Genomic DNA, 20872 nt, shown 5'->3' with positions numbered 1-20872 from the left:
TAAATAGTGGATTAAATTTATTTTGTGCTTCTGAAATATGACATATGATTTATTTCTGGGGGAAATTTCAGTATCTGACTTTGCTTTGTTGGGTGGCCTGTCTAGCAATAAAAATAGATGTTAGCCATCCGGACAATACATAGAAGATTTTCAAGTCTTGGTGTGAACACAACCTTACTGCTAAAATATCTAGGTGGTTTATATTTCTTTTGGCACATATGTGCATGAGCGCACACACATACAGACATTGAAAAAGAATTGATCATTGTTTCTCTGGTCTCATTCAGGTTGATGGGACAGAAGTGACCTGCCAGATTGCTTCATCTCAGAAGTCTGTTACCTGCAATGTGGGCTACCCTGCTTTAAAGAGCAAACAACAGGTAGAAGTTCCATTTCATCCCCAAATCCATGCTGACCCCTTCCCATGATTGGTGTTAATTCACCAGTGAACCATCTTTCTTTATTAAGTGTCATCATTTGAGAGGCACCACAAAATAATTGGCTGCATAAAGGAAATTTTTAAATATCTGCATGCTTTAAATTATTAATAAAAGTGGGATTTCCCCCTATATAGTTCATTTCCAAAGACACACACAACATAGAAAGATTTTCTGAACACCAGTCAAAGTGGTTCAGAAAAGTGGTTCGGGTCTCCTTCTTTGCAGGCAGATTCCTTACTGACTGAGTCTTTAGGGAGACCTGCTGTATGTATTTGTTAAGTAAACTCAGTTCTGTTCTGAAGGTGAGGCAAGGTGGACAAATACATAGATATTCTACACATTAGAAAGCTTAAGTTTCATAAAATTCAGAATCAAATGGGACTGAGTTTACTTTTATGGAACAGTTTTTTTTTTTTTTTTTATGTTGGTCCCTGAGTACAAAGCATCATAGATTGATGAGTTTTCATTTTGTATATAGGTGACTTTCACTATTAACTTCGACTTCAATCTTCAAAACCTTCAGAATCAGGCATCTATCAGTTTCCGAGCCTTGAGGTAAAACACGATGAAGTCATGAATTGATGAAAAGTGGCTTTTCTAACATTTCTCTTTCAGTAATTTCCTAATATTCCTTTCAATAGTGAAAGCCAGGAAGAAAACATGGCAGATAATTCAGTCAACTTAAAACTCTCTCTGCTGTATGATGCTGAAATTCACATAACAAGGTAGGTGAAACAGTGGGGAGCCTAAGACCGCAGCTCACAACACTTTTGGTTCATGACTAACGAAGTTCTCTACATGCTCATTCTTTCCTGGAGAATTTGAATTTCAGTGTTTCCTCCTTGTCAACTAAAACAGAAGTCCAGGGGCAAACTGGTCCCTAGGGGACTCTTGAGGGACTCCTTAGATTTATTAAGAGCAATCCCGGAAAGATAATTGTCTGCCACGTGCCAAGGGGAGCTCCCCTGCAGGCTCTTGGATGAGCTGTCAGAGCACAGCTCGCAGGGCCCCAAGGAGCTGCCACCACTTGCTTCCCCACACCTCTGTCCTGCTGTCCACATGAGATCTCAAGGGGTAGCCCCACTCTTGGACATTGAAGCCCTGGGCACAGATATTGAATCTAGTCACAGAAAATTCCTGGCACAGTGGATTAGGGGTTTCTTCCAACCAAGATGAAATGAGGCATTTTTCAAAAGAGGTCATCCAGAAAGAAATGAGTTATTCCACTTTCTTGTCTGTCCAAAGCAAGTAAACCTGAGAGCACCGGCCAAAACACTATCACTTGATACCTATTATCTTGAATTGTTCAGAGAGACAGGTGTCTTGCGAGGTGAGTAACTTCCAGACACCACAGATGCTGATATTATCACCTTCATTCCCACTTAGTGAAGCAGGTTCATGGGCACGGACACGTTGCGGCACAGCTGTGCAGGTACAGAAGTCCCAGGTGAGGCCCACCTCCAAGCCTGGGAACCAGAGTTCTCTAGCTGCTGAAACACTACGGCAGCTTTGCAGTACAGCTCAATGACCCCTGGAAAACACACAGCAACCTATCCCCAGGGAGCCAGGCTACGAAGTGTCCAGTGACTGCAGCTTTCTCTAACATCACTCCAACCCCTAAAAGCATGGAATATGTGGATCATCCAACAGATCCCTGAGCAAAAACAAAAAGGAAAATATGTCATTATGTCTAGAGCTCAAGACACATGAGCAAAGATGAAAAGAATGCTTCTGTATCAAGTGAGTTGCAAACGGCAAAAGCAGAAACTGTATCTCAAGTCATCCATCCCTGAAAAATTATTCAGTAGCTACAGATTTCAAAGGGCCCTCAGCTGCTAAAATAAGTAACTGAAAACAGCTGCAGCCGAAGAGATTGCTAGCACCACATTACCTAAATGTTTTCCTTCCTACCTATAATTCTGCTTTCTCATCCTAAATGCTTTTTGTTAATAGGGCCTTTTCATCATTCCATTCTCCCACCATGGCCAACGTTTTCAGTTATTTTAAGATGAAATAAATGGGACTTCACATTTACTAAATCTTAGCTATGTATTTTTTGTGATGGTAAATTGGATTCTCAGACATTCTGATGTTTAAAGTATATCATGCAGTTAAAAAATATGGAGAATTATCAAGAATAAAGCTAAAGTGGTTCCTAAACCTACCATCCAGATAATTTGTTTTAATATGTTTTTAAAAAGAAAGATGTTAAATGTGCATGGATAGATAACCCAAACATCACGGAAAAATGCACGATGAAGAGAAATTATCCCTCCGATCTCCTCTTGTCATTTTGTAATGACTAATTCGACTGTTTCAGAATATTTTCCAGATACAAGGTCTATCTGTCTACTAGGATATATGCCCTCCCTCCACACACACACTCACACACGTGCACATGCACACACACAGGCACACACACAGACACAAACACAGTTTAATTACTTTTTGAAAAAAAAAAGAAAAAAGTCCTACCCAATCCCAATTATTGAATATATCCCTTAGGAACCATTTTGATACTACATAAGTGTGCAATTATATTTTGCAAATATGATGGGTGGAAATAGATGACAGTAGAATTTATTTCTAAAACAGGATCTGCCCCACTATAGCTAACTGCTAATATAAATATATTGATCAATATTTAAGTAACTGACGGAAGCCTTAAGGAACAAATGAAAAAATGTTGGATCTCTTTAAAATGCAGAAACAGAGCATATTAATTAATTTAAAAACTGGCCATACATAGGGGCTCACACAAAGATCTGAAAGGCACATACAGCCAGCCTTTCTATTTTATTTTTTTAATTAATTTTTATTGGAGTCAGGCTTTCTGTTTTAAATCCCAGTCAGTTTTCCCATTTTCCATGTAACGCTGACAAATCATTATTTCCTCTCGTAGACATAACCTTGACAAATACTACATTTATTTAAGTGCCTTTGACATATTTTCCTTTTGAGAATTTTGGGGAAAATTCTAATGCATAAAAGAGAGAAAAGGCAAGATTTTCAGTAAAGAAACCAAGGGACTCTATCTTGAAAATATCCAGTCCAATTTTTTTTTTTTTTTTAGGAAATAGAATCAATGTATTATAATTAGGATAAACTGTCTGATAGCAATAAATATTGCTTCTCAGACTCCTGCCCCTGCTATCTGCCCTCTACCCCCTAAGGAAGCTGCCCTGGTTGGAATTCAGCTTCAGATTCCCAGAAATGAGTGAAGAGAGGGAATGGTATTCAGTTACATTTCAGTCTGGGTGGTCCTATGCAGGTTCCCTCAGGCCTGGTCATTTTTTCACTTGCAAACCCTACTCAGCAGCCCCAAGCAAAGACATTCAGTTAGGCCATTACCTCTAGGTCTAATCTATTAACAAAACTCCTGACTTAGCCATCTTAGAAGTGGTTTCTGTGGTCAGTGGTGGAGACAGATGGACCTACCCCGATTCAGACCAAAGCTTCAGAGTTGGCTTGAAACTAAGGATTGTTGTCATTGTTTAGTCATTAAGTTGTGTCCGACTGTTTGCAGCCCCATGGACTATAGCCTGCCAGACTCCTCTGTCCATGGGATTTGCCAGGCAAGAATACTGAAGAAATAATAAAATGTACATCCTATTTCACAGGCATCCAGTGATCAGTAGTGCAGGAGCTAATGCCTGATATCTTATTGTATGATATTTCAGCCATCATACCAAGTGGAAAATCCTCTGCCTTATAAATTTGTTAGTCCAATCAATAAGACTCAGGTGTCCACTGTATTAACACAGCAGTCAATATAATAGCAATCTTGCAAAGAGTTTCACTCCAAATTCTAAAGTAATACATTTGTACTTATTCTAGAAACTTACAACTGATATATGCATCTATATATACAACTGATGTAACACAAAGAATCTTAGTAGAATGATCATGAAGGGGAACTTGTTTTAGCCTTAGAAATGTATACTGAACTTTAAGTCCATAACAAATATTTGTTTTCCTTTAATGTTTTGTACCTAAATGTGAATTCTTTCGCTTGTAATATAAGCTGGAAGATATATAAGTAAAAGAAATATTAAACTTCAAGAGCAATAGCATAACTAAAATATTCAGCTTTACAAATATCATCCAACAGATCTACCAACATAAATTTTTATGAAGTCTCCTTGGATGGGAATGTTTCTTCTGTCGTGCACAGTTTTGAAGATATTGGTCCAAAATTCATCTTCTCCATTAAGGTTGGTACACCTGTTACAAGAATGGGAAGTCAGGAGAAAGGGGGCAGGGGCGGGAATGAGGGCAGGAAGAGAAGAAGAAAGTAAAACAAAGTTGAAATATGCCTGCTGCTGCTGCTGCTACATCGCTTCAGTCGTGCCCGACTCTGTGCGACCTCATAGACAGCAGCCCACCAGGCTCCCTCATCCCTGGGATTCTCCAGGCAAGAACACTGGAGTGGGTTGCCATTTCCTTCTTCAATGCATGAAAATGAAAAGTGAAAGTGAAGTCGCTCAGTCGTGTCTGACTCTGTGCGATCCCATAGACAGCAGCCCACCAGGCTCCTCTGTCCATGGGATTTTCCAGGCAAGAGTACTGGAGAGGGGTGCCATTGCCTTCTCCGTGAAATATGAAATATGCCAGTGGTTCTCAAATTTGAGCACACATTAGGATCACCTGAGTCTTGTCAAACACATGTCACTGGGCTCCATCTCAGTAGTTCTGATTCGAAAGGTCTGGGGTGGACCTAACAATGTGCAGTTCTAACAAGTTCCCAAGGGATGCAGATGCTTCTGGGCCAGGTGCAATTCTTTGAGAACCACAAAGATGGGCCATCGATAAGTAAACAGCTGGGCTTTGTATTGATACATAGTTTTGTATCCAGGGTAAGGGATAATTGGTGTATTTTGAAAGCAAATGTTGAATATTAATCAACAGAGTATTAACATAAAGCTACTACTGTGGATAGAGTCTCTGCAATATAATGCCAATTTATGCTTGAAAACCACTTCTGTTTGAGAAGCTCACCATTTGTATACAAATATTTACTTTGTACAGTCATGCTAAGTAGTATACAAAATATTTTTAAATCAATTTCTATTAGTTGGTAATTATTAAAGTTTGTTTCCAGTTATATAAAGAGAAACGAATTTGTGAGAGAATATTTTATAATGACATTACATAAACTTTGTTAAATAAAAAGGAAAGAATCCATCCACCAGCCTGTCATTTTATTTTTGTACATATTCTACTAATCTGTCAAATGGTTACAACTCTATAATTTGGTGATAATTTATATTCTTTAAAAGTCCTTAAAGGAATCTTGATTTGTGATCCAAATTTATGGAATTTACAAAATGTGCATGGTATTTGGCAGTTACTTCTTTAATGAAACATTTAGTCAATTAGTAGTAACAATAAAATAATATTCAAAGACATACAATAAGTATCAGCCTTTGTATGAAATACTTTGTATATGTTAACCCATTTAATTCCCAAATCAGTTATTAGATTGGTAGGATTATTATTCCTATGAGTGTTCTTTAAAATGTCTAACCCCAATAGGGCATGAGCCCTGAACAATTAGGACAGACTTCCCACCAGTAAGAACAGAGGCTATACCTGTGCATGACTACTGAGTTGCTGAGTATCTTTATTTTGCAAATGAGAAAACTGAAGCGTGAAGGGGTCAAGAATCTTGCCTAAACCCCGCTGTTATCAGGGGCAGAGTGGGACTTCATGCCCTGACAGGCCAAACCCACAGATGGCAGGTGTTTCTAACCCTCTCCTAAGTCACAAATTATGTACCAGTCCCAATCATAGATGCTGAGATTTTAATGAGAGATAAAACACAAGGGCTCAGAGTCCATAAAGTAGTGGCTCACTTTCATAGGAACTCAGTCTATACTTAATAGTTGCCCGTCATCAACCCTGAGGTTATTGATCACTTTCCTTGCAATGTGTGTCTGATGGAGCACCAATAAGACTGTGTCCTTACTGCACAGGTAACAACAGGAAGTGTTCCAGTAAGCATGGCATCTGTGACCATCCACATCCCTCAACACACCAAAGGCAGGAACCCGCTGATGTACCTGACTGGGGTGCACACAGATCAGGTAAGGGCAGCCAGACTGCCTATAGAAATGCACACCTCCCATGTGGAAACACCCCGAGGCGGGGTGATCATGCCTGCCACCTTATAGACGAGGAACTGAAAAGATAATCCCTCTGCACTCTGGGTGCCAGTTAACTAGCAGTTAATTTCATATTAGAAGCAGGATATCGTCATCAGAAATGTCTGGGTCTAGGGATTTACAGATAGCAGAAATTGTTATTAGCACCTCATTCTGATCAGGTGAAGATCTGACTTTGTCAGAGCTCTGTTTATAGAGAAGTTAGCTGGCTGGGAAGTGAGAGGTTGAACCCATGGTGGGAGAGTAGTTGGGCCACACAGCTGCAGTCAGTAGCTTGGTTTCAAGCTCTCGGCCAGGGCTTTTGTCCGGTGGTTGTCCACTCTGGGTGCTCATTTAATCACCTGAGTCATTTTTCAAATCTGTGTGATTCCAAGGCCTACCCCAGGCAATTATACTAGAATCTCCAGGGCGAAGGCTCTAGCACTGGTGTTTTCCTTTTAAGGGCCATCCAGGTAGTTCCAACATACTCTAGCCAAACCCCGTGATTAGTGCTTAGCTGATGCTACAGCAGCAGTACTTCTGTGGTGTTCACAGGTGACCAGAGGGAAGCAAAAGCCTAAACTGTTCCACAGGAAAGAACCCGAGTGAAATCACTCATAGTCAGTTGTTATTGCAAATTTCTTTCATCACATATGGACTGTTAAGAACTGGTGCCACACCATCCAGCCACATCAGAAGGATTTGAATCAGAATTACAGTGGTGATATCCAGAAGTGTGGCCAGGTCAGCACAGTGAGGGGAATCCTGGGAGCCCTCCCCTGCCCCAACATGGGACAACAGGATTTCCTAACAAGTCAAAAACATCATAAACCATCTTGCTTCTGAAGACCAATTTGATGTCCTTCTTTGTAGGCTGGTGACATCAGTTGCAAAGCTGAAATAAATCCACTAAAAATAGGACAGACATCTTCTTCTGTATCTTTCAAGAGTGAAAATTTCCGGCACATAAAAGAATTGGTAAGGACAGGTTAATGGGTGAAATTTCCTTGGGTGATTCATTGTTTGTTTTACCTGGAAATTGAGGCACTTCTTTTTCCCTGCCACCACACATGTGGGAGAACTTTCCTGTTTTGCCTTTGATGGTCTGTGTGAATCAAGAAAATATACACTCAAATCCAGGTTATTGGCATTATCGCTTATGCCATTATTATAATTTCATGAAATCAAAAGGACCCCATGTCAAACTAGTTTTGTGTCGGGCATGTTGGAAACACTGCAAAGAGCTGGGCGAGAGCTGGGCATGTATGTGAGGTAAAGCCTCTCTCACCTTCTCCACAGAATCACTGATGTCTTTATTGAGCTGTTAAATTTGACTCTCTGACGACCCTGCTCTGCTTTCCATATTTGATCATATCCTGCTGCGCAGCCATATGCCACTTTCTTTGGGAAAGAGGCTTGTCTAGTGTCTCGCATGGTGCTTGGCACATTATTAAGTATTCAAATACATAAACATTTAGCAAACAATAAGATCAACCTAGGGCTTCCCAGGGGGCTCAGTGGTAAAGAATCAGCCTGTCAAGCAGGAGACATGGGTTCGATCCCTAGGTTGCGAAGATCCTCTGGAGAGGGAAATGACAGCCCACTCCAGTATTCTTACCTGGAGAATCCTATGGACAGAGGAGCCGGTGGGCTGCAGTCCATAGAATCGCAGAGTTAAACATGACTGAAGTGATTTAGCGCACATGTACAAGGTCAACGTCAGTTCTCCTCTATGAACAACATGGAATTGTTCCTGTTTTCCTTTCATTGCAATTGTTTTATTTCATAAAGGATGGGAAAACAGGAAGCTGGGAGAATGAAACAGTTTCTTAAGTAACTATAGTGTAATTACAGTGTAAATGTGGTCTAAATCTGAACAGAGATATGTAAAAATGCCCAGGAGAAACTCACCTCAGTGTATGCCAATCATACCTCTTGGAAGTTTCCATATTTTTGTGAATATGTTTGATTTTATAAAAATGGCAACTTCCAATATAAAGCAAAAGGAACACAAAAAACTGCAAAGAAGAAACTGAAGTTCTTTAGAAATCTAACAGCTGACCACTTAACACTTACTGAACATTCTTCTTTATAATCACTAATCTGCAAATAGGCACATGTATAATGTTACATAAATGGACCAAGCTACCTTTATTCATTGGCCCATATATCATAGATCTTTTAACAGGCTTTATTTTTTTTTTTTTTTGTATTTATTTATTTATTTTTTTTTCAAGCTTTATCTTTTTGTTTTTTGTTTTTTTTTCCTTTTCTTTTTTTTTTTTTTAATTTTTTAAATTTTAAAATCTTTAATTACAGATTCCCAAACATTCCCCATATAACATCCTTGCCCCAGCCCCACATATCCCATCACATAGACTGGCCACACATATAGTATACAGATCCCCCAAATCATTGACACATCATACATTACCCAAAGTCCCTGGCTTTATTTTTACAGTAGTTTTAGGTTCACAGCAAAATGAGTTTAAATTACAGAAATTTCCCATATACCCTTGCCACCACATACCCACAGCCTCCCACACTATCAGATCCCCCCTATTGACACATCATAATTACCCAAAGTCCCTGGTTTACATTAGGTTTACTCTTGATGTATAGTCTATGAGTCTGGACAAATGTATAATGACATGGATCACAATTATGGCATACAGAATAATTCACTGCCCGGAAACTCCTTTGAGCTACACCTATTCATCCCTCTCTCCCCACTAACCCTTCCTTGGTAACCATTGATTCTTTTAATGATGACTTTTTTAAAACTCAAGGAAGACATCTTTATCATGAGGTTACTAACTAAACTGTACTGAATTTTGTGTATATACACGAAAAAGTGAACATGTTAGTCACTCAGTAGTTGTCTGATTCTTTGTGACCCCGTGGACTGTAGCACACCAGGCTCTTCTATCCAATGGGATTCTCCAGGCAAGAATTCTGGAGTGGGTTGCCATTTCTTCTTCTAGGGGATCTTCCTGACCCAGGGATCAAACCCAGGTCTCCCACATTGCAGGCAGCTTCTTTACCATCTGAGCCACCAGGGAAGCCCTTTGTGTATATATATTCAGTAATAAACTAGTACACTGTTGATAAACATGAATTATTTCATTTTTCCCCTCTTAGCAATAGTAGTGCAATAAATAGGCTTGCTGTATTTTTCTGCACTCATTTATGATTATTTCCTGAGGCCCTCCACACAGATGGGAAATGGCGGGGCAAAGGACATGTACTTCTTACATTTTGAGGCAAAGTGCCAGAATCTCTAGAAGGGTTATATAATAATTACTCATAGTTCACAAGGCTGCCAGTTTCCCTAGATCCTTCCCTAGGTTTTATGTCTTCGTAAAATTTTAGCATTTCTTTTTTTAAAGCTCATACTAACTTCTTTTATCATTGACTCCAACCTGAAAGAACTGTAGAACCGCTTCATGTAGTAACATCACATGCTGGCTGAGAGACCTTCAGGTGAAGGGAGAATACTTCCTTAATGTGTCCACCAGGATTTGGAATGGGACTTTTGCAGCAGTAAGTATCAACTTTATTTATTGGGTTTATGGATAGCAAGGAAATGTAAAGCTTCACTGTAAGTTCACACCTCTTGACAAAATTAGCATTCTGGCTAATGTCAGCTATGCCCAGTGGCCCAAAGCAATCTTACCTTGGAAGGTAATATGCTTCCATCCCTTTCCAAAGCCTGCCCAGTCTGGCTGTGCCTCTGAATCCCCTGAGGTGCTTGCAAAGCCTCTGCTTCTTAAGACCCCAGGCCCACCTACCACAGCAGAATTCCTGGAGTGAGGGGCCACCTTCTCTATCTGCCTCCTCAGGCTCTTCTCTGACCTTCTGGTCTCCTCTGCCACACGCAAATCGAAGCATGCACATCTCAGTGTCATTCCTGGCACCCCCAGGTGGCTGCTGATTGATCTCAGACCACCTGGAGGGTGAATCTGACCTAAGAATCTGTCTTCCTAGAGCCAGATAAACACTCTGCTCTCCTGTTCTTACCCCTTCTCTCATGAAATCTCCAACGTGCTTACAATTTTTTTTTTTAAGTCATTTCAATCTCATGAAAAGTTCAAAGAAAGTGCCAGAACAATGTCAGGGTGTTATTCCATCAGCACGTGTGACTTGGCAGTAGTGATATCTGCTTCCAGTAGAGATTTCGGAAGCCAGAATTTCAATCTGGCTCAGAAACTGGAAGGATAGACCAAGCTCTTTAAATCTGACTACATAAGCAGAGAGTTGTTCATTTTACTAACACTGGCTCTAAGGCAAAATCTCCAGGGGGCCTTGTAGCTCTAGGTGATTTTTAAATGAATAAATCAGTCCTCAAGGTGCTTACCAACTGTATCCTATTCCCTATATTCCAACCACTTCGTGATCTCTCCAACAGACCCCATTCCCTGCTGAATGTTTTATGTAACATTGGAGAATTAGCTCCCTCCAAACTTGTCCCTGGAACAAGAATATAAGCAATATTCTTGGATAAAGAAATAACAGAAGAGCCGTGAAAGGCAGGGGAAAATTTGCTAGAGAAGTGGAGGAGTGAGGAGTTGGGTTTTCTGCTTGTTTGCTTTCTTTTAGTTGGTTTTTTCGTTAGTTGCTTTCAAGCCTTCAGGACGCTTCTAAATACAGTAAGAGGCAAAGCAGGCAGTTATGCCACCATCCCAGCTGCTACAGATTGGTGCTGGGTTTTACCCATTGGATCTTGGCTCCTTGGATTTGAGGAACAAATGTTTTCATAGTAATCTTTGCCAGCTGGGAGGGAAAACCATTGCAAATCAAAAGGCAATCACTCCAACTCTGTAAAATGGATTTGGTTTTTCTCGTTTGTTTAAAGCTACATCATTTTAACTGTAAGACTTTTTAAAGTACCTTCCTAAGGTTTTCTGAAGCAGCAGTTTCATTTCTGGGAGCAAAATTTTGAAGCAGTGTATTATTTACGCTGAAAAACACTCATGGGAATTGCTGTATATCAAGGCTTATACATCTTCCTCCTTCATGAAAGGTCAAATGTTTCTTCCCACCTGGTTTTCAACTATTTCAACAGCCAAGTGGATGTTCAGACCACCTAGGAGACCCAGTCTGAAACAGGAGTCCTATTTCCTGTATTAGAGCTCATTAATATACCACTTTTTGCCCTTTTTCTGGGCAGTGTAAGTCAACATTCCAATGTAATTTCATCACAAAGTGATTGCTCAGACCTCCAAATCAATGGCATGTTGGCTGCTCTTTGTAAGGAAAAGGCTGAATGCAAGCAAGTGTGACTTCCCTCTCCTGGGTATGCATGGTACGCCCACCTCTACTTGTCAGCCGTGCAGGGGACTGTGCGCCTGTGCAAATGGCCAGACTTGGGAGGGCAGATGTATCGATGCTGTAAGGAAATGCTTTCACCGGTGCTCTCTACAGGGACTATGAAGTGAGCATTCACTAAACTGTTACTCCTTTTTTAATTTAAACCATTGTCAGTACTCTTAATGTTCCCCAAATAATGCATGTTTGAGGGACCAGTGATCAGGGTTAACTTCTGCTGCAGTCTTCCATCTTGAGAAAATTAAGAAAACTAATCAGAGACTGAGCCAGTGGAAAAGAAATAAATTGCTCACTTTTTGGATATGCATTCTCTTCTTCTGGCTCCCAGATATAGTTTAGCAAATTACCTCATGGAGTATATTGAATCATGTGCCCTGGTAACCAGAAAAACTCAATCCTAGTAGCCAGAGCATGGGAAGGCAGTTCTCAAATCCAGGCATTATATTTCATCTCAGAATAAGATCAGTCCCAATATTTGATTACAGAGAAAATAACACAGTGGTAGTGCATAGCTTTTTCTGTAAGTGCATTCAGGAGCACATGCAAAACTATTTCATTTGTGGAGGTTACTAATAACATCACCATAAAATGTATGTCCTTCCAAATGCCTGCCCCAAATCCAATATTTCTGTACAGATACTTAAGAAATCTGAAGTTATCACTGTTATATAGTGCTGACATAAGGTTTAAGGTGTCTGCCACTGACATCTGTGGTCTTCAAACAGTATTATTTTATACATGTGTACCCAGAGGAAAAACTCTTTTTTAATCTGATTTTCTATTTCATTTTGTGACTTAGGCAAGCATAAAATTTTCAATTTTCTCTCACTTCAGAAACTTAAGTTTTTAGAAGCCTAAACTATGATCTTTCCCAATTAAAAACTTCAGTTCTAAACCTTTGTTTTTCACCCGTTTTCAAGTCAAGAGTCGTCTGGAGAGACATTTTAACAAGCTGATATCTAGACCCCACACGCCAAGACTCAGTTTAATTTGCCACTGCAGGGCCCAGCCACCCACACGGCTTAAGTTCCCGTGTGGGGTCCTGTCATATCAGTGATTTAAGCACACAAAGATGTTTGAGTCTTCAAAGTTGGCATTTGCTCCAGTCACTTTCCACAAGGAAATAAATAATGGACATGTTGTTTTATGCATTAACTTCTGCTAGGATAAAAATATACTCTTTATTTTTATGTTCCAGTCGACTTTCCAGACAGTGCAGTTGACAGCAGCTGCAGAAATTAACACGTACAACCCTCAGATATACGTGATCGAAGAAAACACCGTCACGGTGAGTGCTCATATCCCTCCCTGTGGGTTGTGGAGTCTCACAGGCTTTCCATTTCTGACAGTTTATAGAACAGTCATTCTTCTCACCTACCTGTATATACAACTATCTTAGTGAAACTCTAAAAGTCTAATGTTTATCATGTTGAGTTTTTTTTCTCTTTTCAGGCAAGGATTTATTGGGGCCCCTGCTTTAGCAGGTGGGGAGCAAGAATGAGTTAACAGATTCCCCTGCTTATTCGCCCACTGAGAGGGGAGCTGTTTTTTCTTATATGGGGTGAGGGTAGAGGGCTGTATCCAGGGGTTGGGCTGGAGGAGTGGCTCAGGCGGTTTGCCCACCCCTCTGCCAGTGGTATGTGCAGGGGGCATGTTGAGCTTTTGACAAGGGTGTTTGCTACTCAAAAAAGCCCAGCTATGTACTTGTCCTACCCCATGTCCCCACATTGGCAAAGTTGGATCAGACATCATGATCCCACAGAAGGCAGGATGCAAGGGGTTCCATCTGGCTGTGGCCCCCTTCTCGCCGCTCCAGCCTCAACCAGCACCTCGGCTCCTCCTTGCTGCTCATGCTTACACTAAGTAATCTACATCCTAGGCCATGAAGTCTAAGTCATGCTCATTTGAATCATACATAGTATTTCAGAGTATTTTTAAGTGCTGAAGTATGCTTAATAAATAAGGCGTTTATTAGAGGGCTTTTTTTTTTAAAGTAGTACCCCTTACAACTGACACTGTATGACACATCCATTCATTAGCTCTTCCGTCTAGAAAACTGTAAATGCTTCTCTTGATTTAAAAAAAAAAAAAAAGATTTGGCAAAGAAACATATGCTCACAGAAGACAGAGGCTCACTGTTCCAAGAGCTGGCATGGGACAACCTTCCTTTGCACTGGAACTCTGCTTAGAATATGCTGTTTAGATATAGCGGGATTTCCATGCTCAGTGAATCTGCTGGCAGAGACCTGGGCATTTTCCTCCCAATGCTTTTGTTAGGAACTGGAAGCCAGTTCAAGACTCTGCCCCCAAGGCCAGCTTTGCAGCTGGCCTCAGTCCACTGCTGCAACCTATGGACTTGGCTAAAATGCCAATGGCCTTGTGAACCCCGGGCCTCTCAGTGCCTGCGAGTACAGCTCACAGCACTGCCGTTCCACTACTGTCCCAACAAAAATGAAGCATGCTTTTCTGCTTCTGGTTTAGGACTGTCAGGGAAGGCCCACACCCTATCTTCAGAGGCTGGAGTGTGGAAAGACAGAAATGGAGCCAAAGGAAATGTGGGATTCAAAATCAGAGTGCTATGAATTTAGCCTGCGGGGTTGGGGAAGGAACTACTATACATATGTTAAAAGTTCATTTCAGAAGAATGCTGTATTCAGACAATACCTGGATGTCTGCTGAAATCTCTAAGAAAGCTGCACTGAATAAATGTGTTAATGAAAAGTTTAAATTAACATCAATGGACCTTTTGGGAGATTTTTCTTTTCATGGTCTTCTCTGCTCAATACTGATAATAGAGGCCAGCTACTACTTGTGTCTATAAAAATATTTCTTTAATTCAAATACTATTTTAAATAATTTTTAAATAGTTTTTGGAATCCAAAGAATAAACTGACCTATTCCTATAGGTAGACCAATGATTCTTAGATTTGAATTCTAAGCCTGCTTAAAAATCTGATACAAAAATCTGGTACTCATGGTTCCCTAAAGATCCGTGGAGCCTGGATTAGGACGTTATCTAAAATAGACAGAAGTAGTACCCTTGCCTGGAAAATCCCGTGGATGGAGGAGCCTGATAGGCTGCAGTCCATGGGGTCGCTAAGAGTCCAACACGACTGTGCGACTTCACTTTCACTTTTATGCATTGGCGAAGGAAATGGCAACCCACTCCAGTGTTCTTGCCTGGAGAATCCCAGGGATGGGGGAGCCTGCTGGGCTGCCGTCTATGGGGTCGCACCAAGTCGGACACGACTGAAGCGACTTAGCAGCAGCAGCAGGGATATGACAGCCACTACACGGTGAACTATATGAATTTATTTTATTCCTAAATTTACAAAGCTTTATTTTAGCTCTTCAAAATCCAAATTAGAACTATAGTCACCAAAAAACCAGACTAAAATTTAGCCCAACTCATAAATTCTTTGGTGAAAAGCAGCTCATCTCTCATTGTAATTCAGTGTTAAATTCAAGTAAGTTAGGTTTTTTCCTCTCATTTGGTTCCAAAATGTAACTCTTTTAAGAATATTCTTTGTGGAGGAAATGGTTGTGATTCTTACTCCAATTGAAAAAAAACAAAACAAAACAAAAAAAAACAGAACATTACTGTTAGAACTTACAGCAGCCATGCTGATGCTGTGGTTTAGTAGCTAAGTCATGTCTGACTTTTCGCAGCTTCATGGACTGGAGCCCACCAGGCTTCTCTGTTCATGGGATTCTCCAGGCAAGAATACTGAAGTGGGTTGCCATTTTCTTCTCCAGATCTTCCCAACCCAGGGATTGGCAGGTGGTTTCTTTACCGCTGAGCCACCAGGGAAGCCCAAAGTCACAAAGACTGCCACAAAGTGGACATTAAGAATCACGTGTAGCCTCAAGGGCAATTTATCATTGAAAATGTCAGCTTGAGTCTTGAGATATTACTTCTACTTGTTAACAACTCATTATCAAGTAATCTTGAGTGAGAGTAAGTGAAATCAACATTTTAGGAACCCAATACAAAATTGTTGTTTAATCACAAGGGATTTGGGTGGTTAATTTGTTGACTCCCCTCCCCAAGACTGGGTTCCAAATGCTTTCACTTGAGTGGATGTCAGAAACTGAAGTTCCCATTTCATAAATGATTAAAGCATCTGAGATCGTCAGAGATGACATACCTGCTAAGTACTGATGCAATTAAAGGAAGAAAAGGGGGAGACTTGCGTGCCTTGCCTATATTTGCAGGCGCATTTCCTCTAGCAATTCTACTTCACAGTGTTTAACTGAGGACTGCGATCACAGTCGAAATCACATCCCCTTTCTGGACCATCACTTTTAAGATTAGAGGATTTGACTAGGCCATCTCACTTTTTTCCCAGTGCTGAAATTAACACAACTGTTTTGTATGTACACTTACAGATTCCCCTTACGATAATGAAACCCCATGAGAAAGTTGAAGTACCAATTGGAGTGATAGTAGGAAGTGTAATCGCTGGAATCCTTTTGCTATTAGCTCTAGTTGCAATTTTATGGAAGGTAAGAACTGTTTCATATTTTAAAATATGAGGGTCCTAAAGACCTCTGTCTTCCAATTTCCTTACCACAGAGCAACCCTACGTTTTCTATTGTAAGACAAAAGGAAATGCAAGTTTGCTTGCAAATTATCACTCATGTTTTCAAAAACGATCAGTAAGGATTTTATCTCCAGTGGTCTTGATCCCTTTCCCCCAACCTTCCTTTCGTGCTGACCCTGAATGTTTTGTTCAGCTGCAAATAAGCAGACCCTGAAAATTTTAACTTTATGCAATTCATTCAACTCTGGGTATCAATCTCCTCCTTGAAGGGCTGATGCTAGGGCAGTATTCTGCACAGCCACCTCTCCGGAGCAGCCCCCTCTCTGGTGGCAGGGCCTTGGGTCTGGGTCTTGTACAAATTAGCCACAAGTGGTAATGTTTTTACATCATCTTACAGCTTGGATTCTTCAAAAGAAAATATGAAAAAATGGCCAAAAATCCAGATGAAACTGATGAGACCACAGAACTCAACAGCTGAATCACCCAGCAGCTCCCACCGTAGTAGCAAGGGGCAGCAGTACAGCCAGAGGTTACTATTCGCATGAATGCATTTTTTTTTAATCCCAGGGTAACTTAATAATGTAGTAATTAAAACAGAACTGCAGGTCAGTTTGGAAAGAAAGTGTGAGGGGATTGGGAGGACAGGGGTACAAAGGGTAAAAGACTTATTTTATATGGAGGAAAAAGTGATCTTTATGCTGGCTGGTCCAGAGTTTACATTATCATGTACATCGTATCTGAAGCATGACATATTTCCAAACAGGAGAAATCTTAGAGAAAAATACGATCTTTGGGGGCAGGGGAACCCAATTATTTAAAATGACTGTTTTTAAACAAGTGGAAGTGGTAAGCGTAGATACATCATTAACTTGGATTTTGATATTGTTGGGGAAAAAAACAGGTCAACTTTTGCTGCTTGTCCAAAGTTGCCACAGAGGATATTTTCAGTGATAATTTTGTTTATAAACGAGGTAAAACTTGCTGTTGTCAGCCCGCAGCTGTTTCCCAGAGCCCTGTTTCTTGTGATGATATGCTTATCAAAACATGCTTATCCAAACATGCTTGATGACTGGTAGGAGCCTCCTGCAGAGGAAATCTCCTCTTAAGTGGCGGAGGGTTAGGGGCCTAAAGGGTTTAGAGGCCACAGCACTAACTTTTGTTTAGCATCTATAACATTTATAGTAAAATCTTGTCTGTTGGGAGTCCCCGCTGGGAAGCAGGAAGACATTTCCTTTCTCCTTTAGGATGAAAACTGGCTGACCTGGCTGGCACCATGCCAATTTCTGAAATTTGAGTAATTGCTTTGGAATCCTTTCTGCTTCCACAATGACCCTCTCCCATGTCCTGGTGCCCCCATATTCTGCAAGCCCGCAGCTGCCCACCTTCCTCTTCAGGAGTCCGGAGTTTCCCACGCTCCTGGGACTCTTGTCCAAACCTCCACTACCAGGGCGGGGGCTCTTCCCCCGGTGTGAGGAGGAAGTCATCCGTTCCACTTCCCACACTTGCGTGAGTTACTGTATAATCCCCTTAACTTCAGGGAGCTGTTTTCAGTTGTTGCTAAACATGTAAGAAAAAATTAAGCCCAAGTGAACTTCTAATTGTTGATATTTCCGGCAGGGTAAACAAGGTAAAATATAAATAATCTCAGGAATTTGCAGGGAATTACAAGGAGACCTTAGAAACCACCTAGTAAGCACCTGCTGTGCTTGTTTCTGGAGAACTTAAATTTCCAAAAGAATGACTTTAACCTGGGAGTTTGCTCACCAGATCGTCTCAGGCCCCAATTCCTGATAATCTTATTTAGTCATCAAATTGGGATGAAGCCTGATGACCTGTATCTTAACAAGGGTCCAGGTCCTTATGACGTAAACGGGCCACCATGAGGAACACCATGCATTCCTCCTGCGGTACCTTCTTTGTTAGTTTCTAGGTTCATCCTCTAGGAGGGCATGAGAGAGAAAGCACAGAGGCAAAGGCTGTGGGGACTAGTTTCTGTCAGAAAATACATACATAAAGCTTCAGACAAGTCGCTTAGCCTCTGAAACTTCAGCATCCTCATTATAAAATGGGGGAGACTGAAGTGGAGCTCAGTAGTGACACTTTCAACTTTAAAAAACCCATTGTCTGGGTTTCTTATAACACAAATAGACAATCCTCCCAGAATGTGATACTGAAGTCAGGAAAGCAGGCATGTGCCCGTGTGTGTCTGTGATGGTAGCACTGGGCTGTCTGCACAGTTCCGGGATTCATTTTGCATCTGACGAAACAAAGGGAAGAGAAACAATTATCAGTAAAATGTCAGGGGCTTATAGCAAAAATGACATGGTATTCTCTAGTTAACATGTGCTAGAGCCCAATTCTTGTAACAGCTGTGTGGACTCAAACACTGTTTCATTCCAAGAAGGATTGTTTAAAAAGAGAATGGAGGGGAAACTGGTCATTACATTGATAAAGACTATTTAAGTCTTTATAAAGACTATAAACTGGGTAACTGCTGTATATTTATGTATACTAGTTCTTCAAAGTAATATACTAAGAATTACAGCATGTCATCCTCCTTTACTCTGCCTCTAAGTTTCCTCAGATAAACACTAGGCAAAGGTCACATGCCCACAGCAAGCTGGTGAGCTCTGGTGAGCCTCGCCTTAGATGAGTCGCCTTGATGGCACCATTTCCATGAAGGAGCTGGAGGATTACTGCAAACTTAAAAAGCCAGCCGCTCATCTCTGCACCATTTATCTTGCTGGGGTAGGGTCTCTCAGCCCTGGCACTCCTGACACTTGGGGCTAGGTAACTCTTTCTGGTGGGGGCCTGTCCTGTGCATTGTAGGATGTTTAGCCACATCCCTGGCCTCGGTCTACAGCTCTGCCTACCCACATCAGAGGCACCCTCTCGCCCTCGTGGCAATCAAAAAATGTCTCAGACACTGGCTGACGTTTCCTGGAAGGTACAGTCGCTCCAGCTGAGAACCACTGCACGAGAGCACGTGGCCTAAATATACAACTTCTGTTACCAGACCACAGGTCTAAGGCAGAGGCGCCACTGAGGAGTATTCCTTGAGCACTTTTAAGCAAAGGTTGAATAGTCATCCAAGATATTTAAAAATTGTTTTTTGTTTTTAAAAAAGAACAGCTCTGTATTCCTATTCAGCCATACTTTTGTTTTAAAAGTAAATAGAATATAGGGCTTAAAAGATGTCATCTTAAAGTTTCCATTTCATAAATGGTATATAGACAATGTGTATAGAATGTGGTAAGAACTGAGTTGCTTCATGCATGGCTGCCATACAAGCTTTACAAAATAATAAAGTAAAACAGTCTAAAGAAACTGCATTGAAATTTGAATTTGTGCATCGTTCACTTCAGCAGCAAACTGAGAAACTGGACAGATTCCTAACTGGATATGTTTTCATAAAATAGTGAACATTATTAACTGTGAAAAAAAAGTGGAAAACAATTTATCATAATCACACAAGTGATTATACTAATGGTTATTACACAAGTAGTTATTATAAGGTGTAATTTTATAGCGTATCTATTGATATACAGTTATAACTTAATATATGACAATCTCATAAATTAAGACATCATAAGCATTAAGCAGGATTCCTCAATCTTTGCTCCCTGGTCCATCTTTAATATAGTTTGCACATAGAAAATAATCATATACACAACTTTTGGGAGTATGCCCTCATTAATGCACACTCATTCTAATCAGTTAGAAAGACTGAACATCTAGGGGTAAACAGTATATATGGGGGCAATGTTTGAAACAAAATGTTGACTGTTTGAACCTTAAAGAATGAAAATGTAGCCATTATGTAAATATTAAAAAATGGTTTCATACCTGGTTTATTTTGGGAGATAAAGTCAAAATGTAAATGTATATATTGCACAACTATGCTAAATTGTATATTTTTTAAAGACAAATTGTCTTGGACAGTTTCCTTCATACATAATGTATAAATCTTTAAGAATATTTGCTGTTTTGATGAACTGGTCTTTGTCTTTTTTTTCTCTCCACCAAACATATAAAAATGAATGTATGCATGTTTGTACATGAAGTGTCACATAGCTCATTTGATTTCTAAGAAACAATCAAATTGGAGCAATAATCAACCTTAAATTAGTTAAGAGCTTTTCTCCTATTAAAGTATGAGAATCAAACAGAAGAGTAGTATTCAACTGTAAACCACTCTTTACATAGCACATTACTGAATATCATTAAAATCATTTTGAAGATAAAGCTGTTCACTTTGGAATTTGAACTTTATGACTTATGGATCTCACTGTATTTATCTTGTGCACTCACTGTGCTTGAGAACAGTCAGTCAAGACTCAGTATAAGAAGAATGAGGATGTATCTCACCACTTACAACAGCAGTGGCCACAAGGATGTTCTGTAGGCAACACACCAC

At 40.4% G+C, this 20872-nt stretch overlaps 1 protein-coding gene across 1 annotated transcript in view; it reads left to right on the top strand.

Annotated features, from left to right (window-relative positions):
• Nucleotides 1–20450, top strand: part of ITGA2 (integrin subunit alpha 2) — a 108945-nt gene extending 88495 nt beyond the window's left edge. The window contains exons 21-30 of the mRNA XM_015101301.4: nucleotides 288–380; nucleotides 919–995; nucleotides 1082–1165; nucleotides 4552–4654; nucleotides 6416–6526; nucleotides 7457–7561; nucleotides 10013–10126; nucleotides 13110–13199; nucleotides 16301–16417; nucleotides 16853–20450. Of these exons, the coding sequence (XP_014956787.2) occupies nucleotides 288–380; nucleotides 919–995; nucleotides 1082–1165; nucleotides 4552–4654; nucleotides 6416–6526; nucleotides 7457–7561; nucleotides 10013–10126; nucleotides 13110–13199; nucleotides 16301–16417; nucleotides 16853–16933 (975 nt within the window). The 3' untranslated portion in view covers nucleotides 16934–20450. The remainder of the gene's footprint in view (nucleotides 1–287; nucleotides 381–918; nucleotides 996–1081; nucleotides 1166–4551; nucleotides 4655–6415; nucleotides 6527–7456; nucleotides 7562–10012; nucleotides 10127–13109; nucleotides 13200–16300; nucleotides 16418–16852) is intronic.
• Nucleotides 20451–20872: the final 422 nt, after the last annotated feature.

The sequence above is a fragment of the Ovis aries genome, chromosome 16 (genome assembly GCF_016772045.2).
Source record: "Ovis aries strain OAR_USU_Benz2616 breed Rambouillet chromosome 16, ARS-UI_Ramb_v3.0, whole genome shotgun sequence".
Classification (NCBI taxonomy): domain Eukaryota; kingdom Metazoa; phylum Chordata; class Mammalia; order Artiodactyla; family Bovidae; genus Ovis; species Ovis aries.
This window is presented reverse-complemented; position numbering and strand designations above follow the sequence as displayed.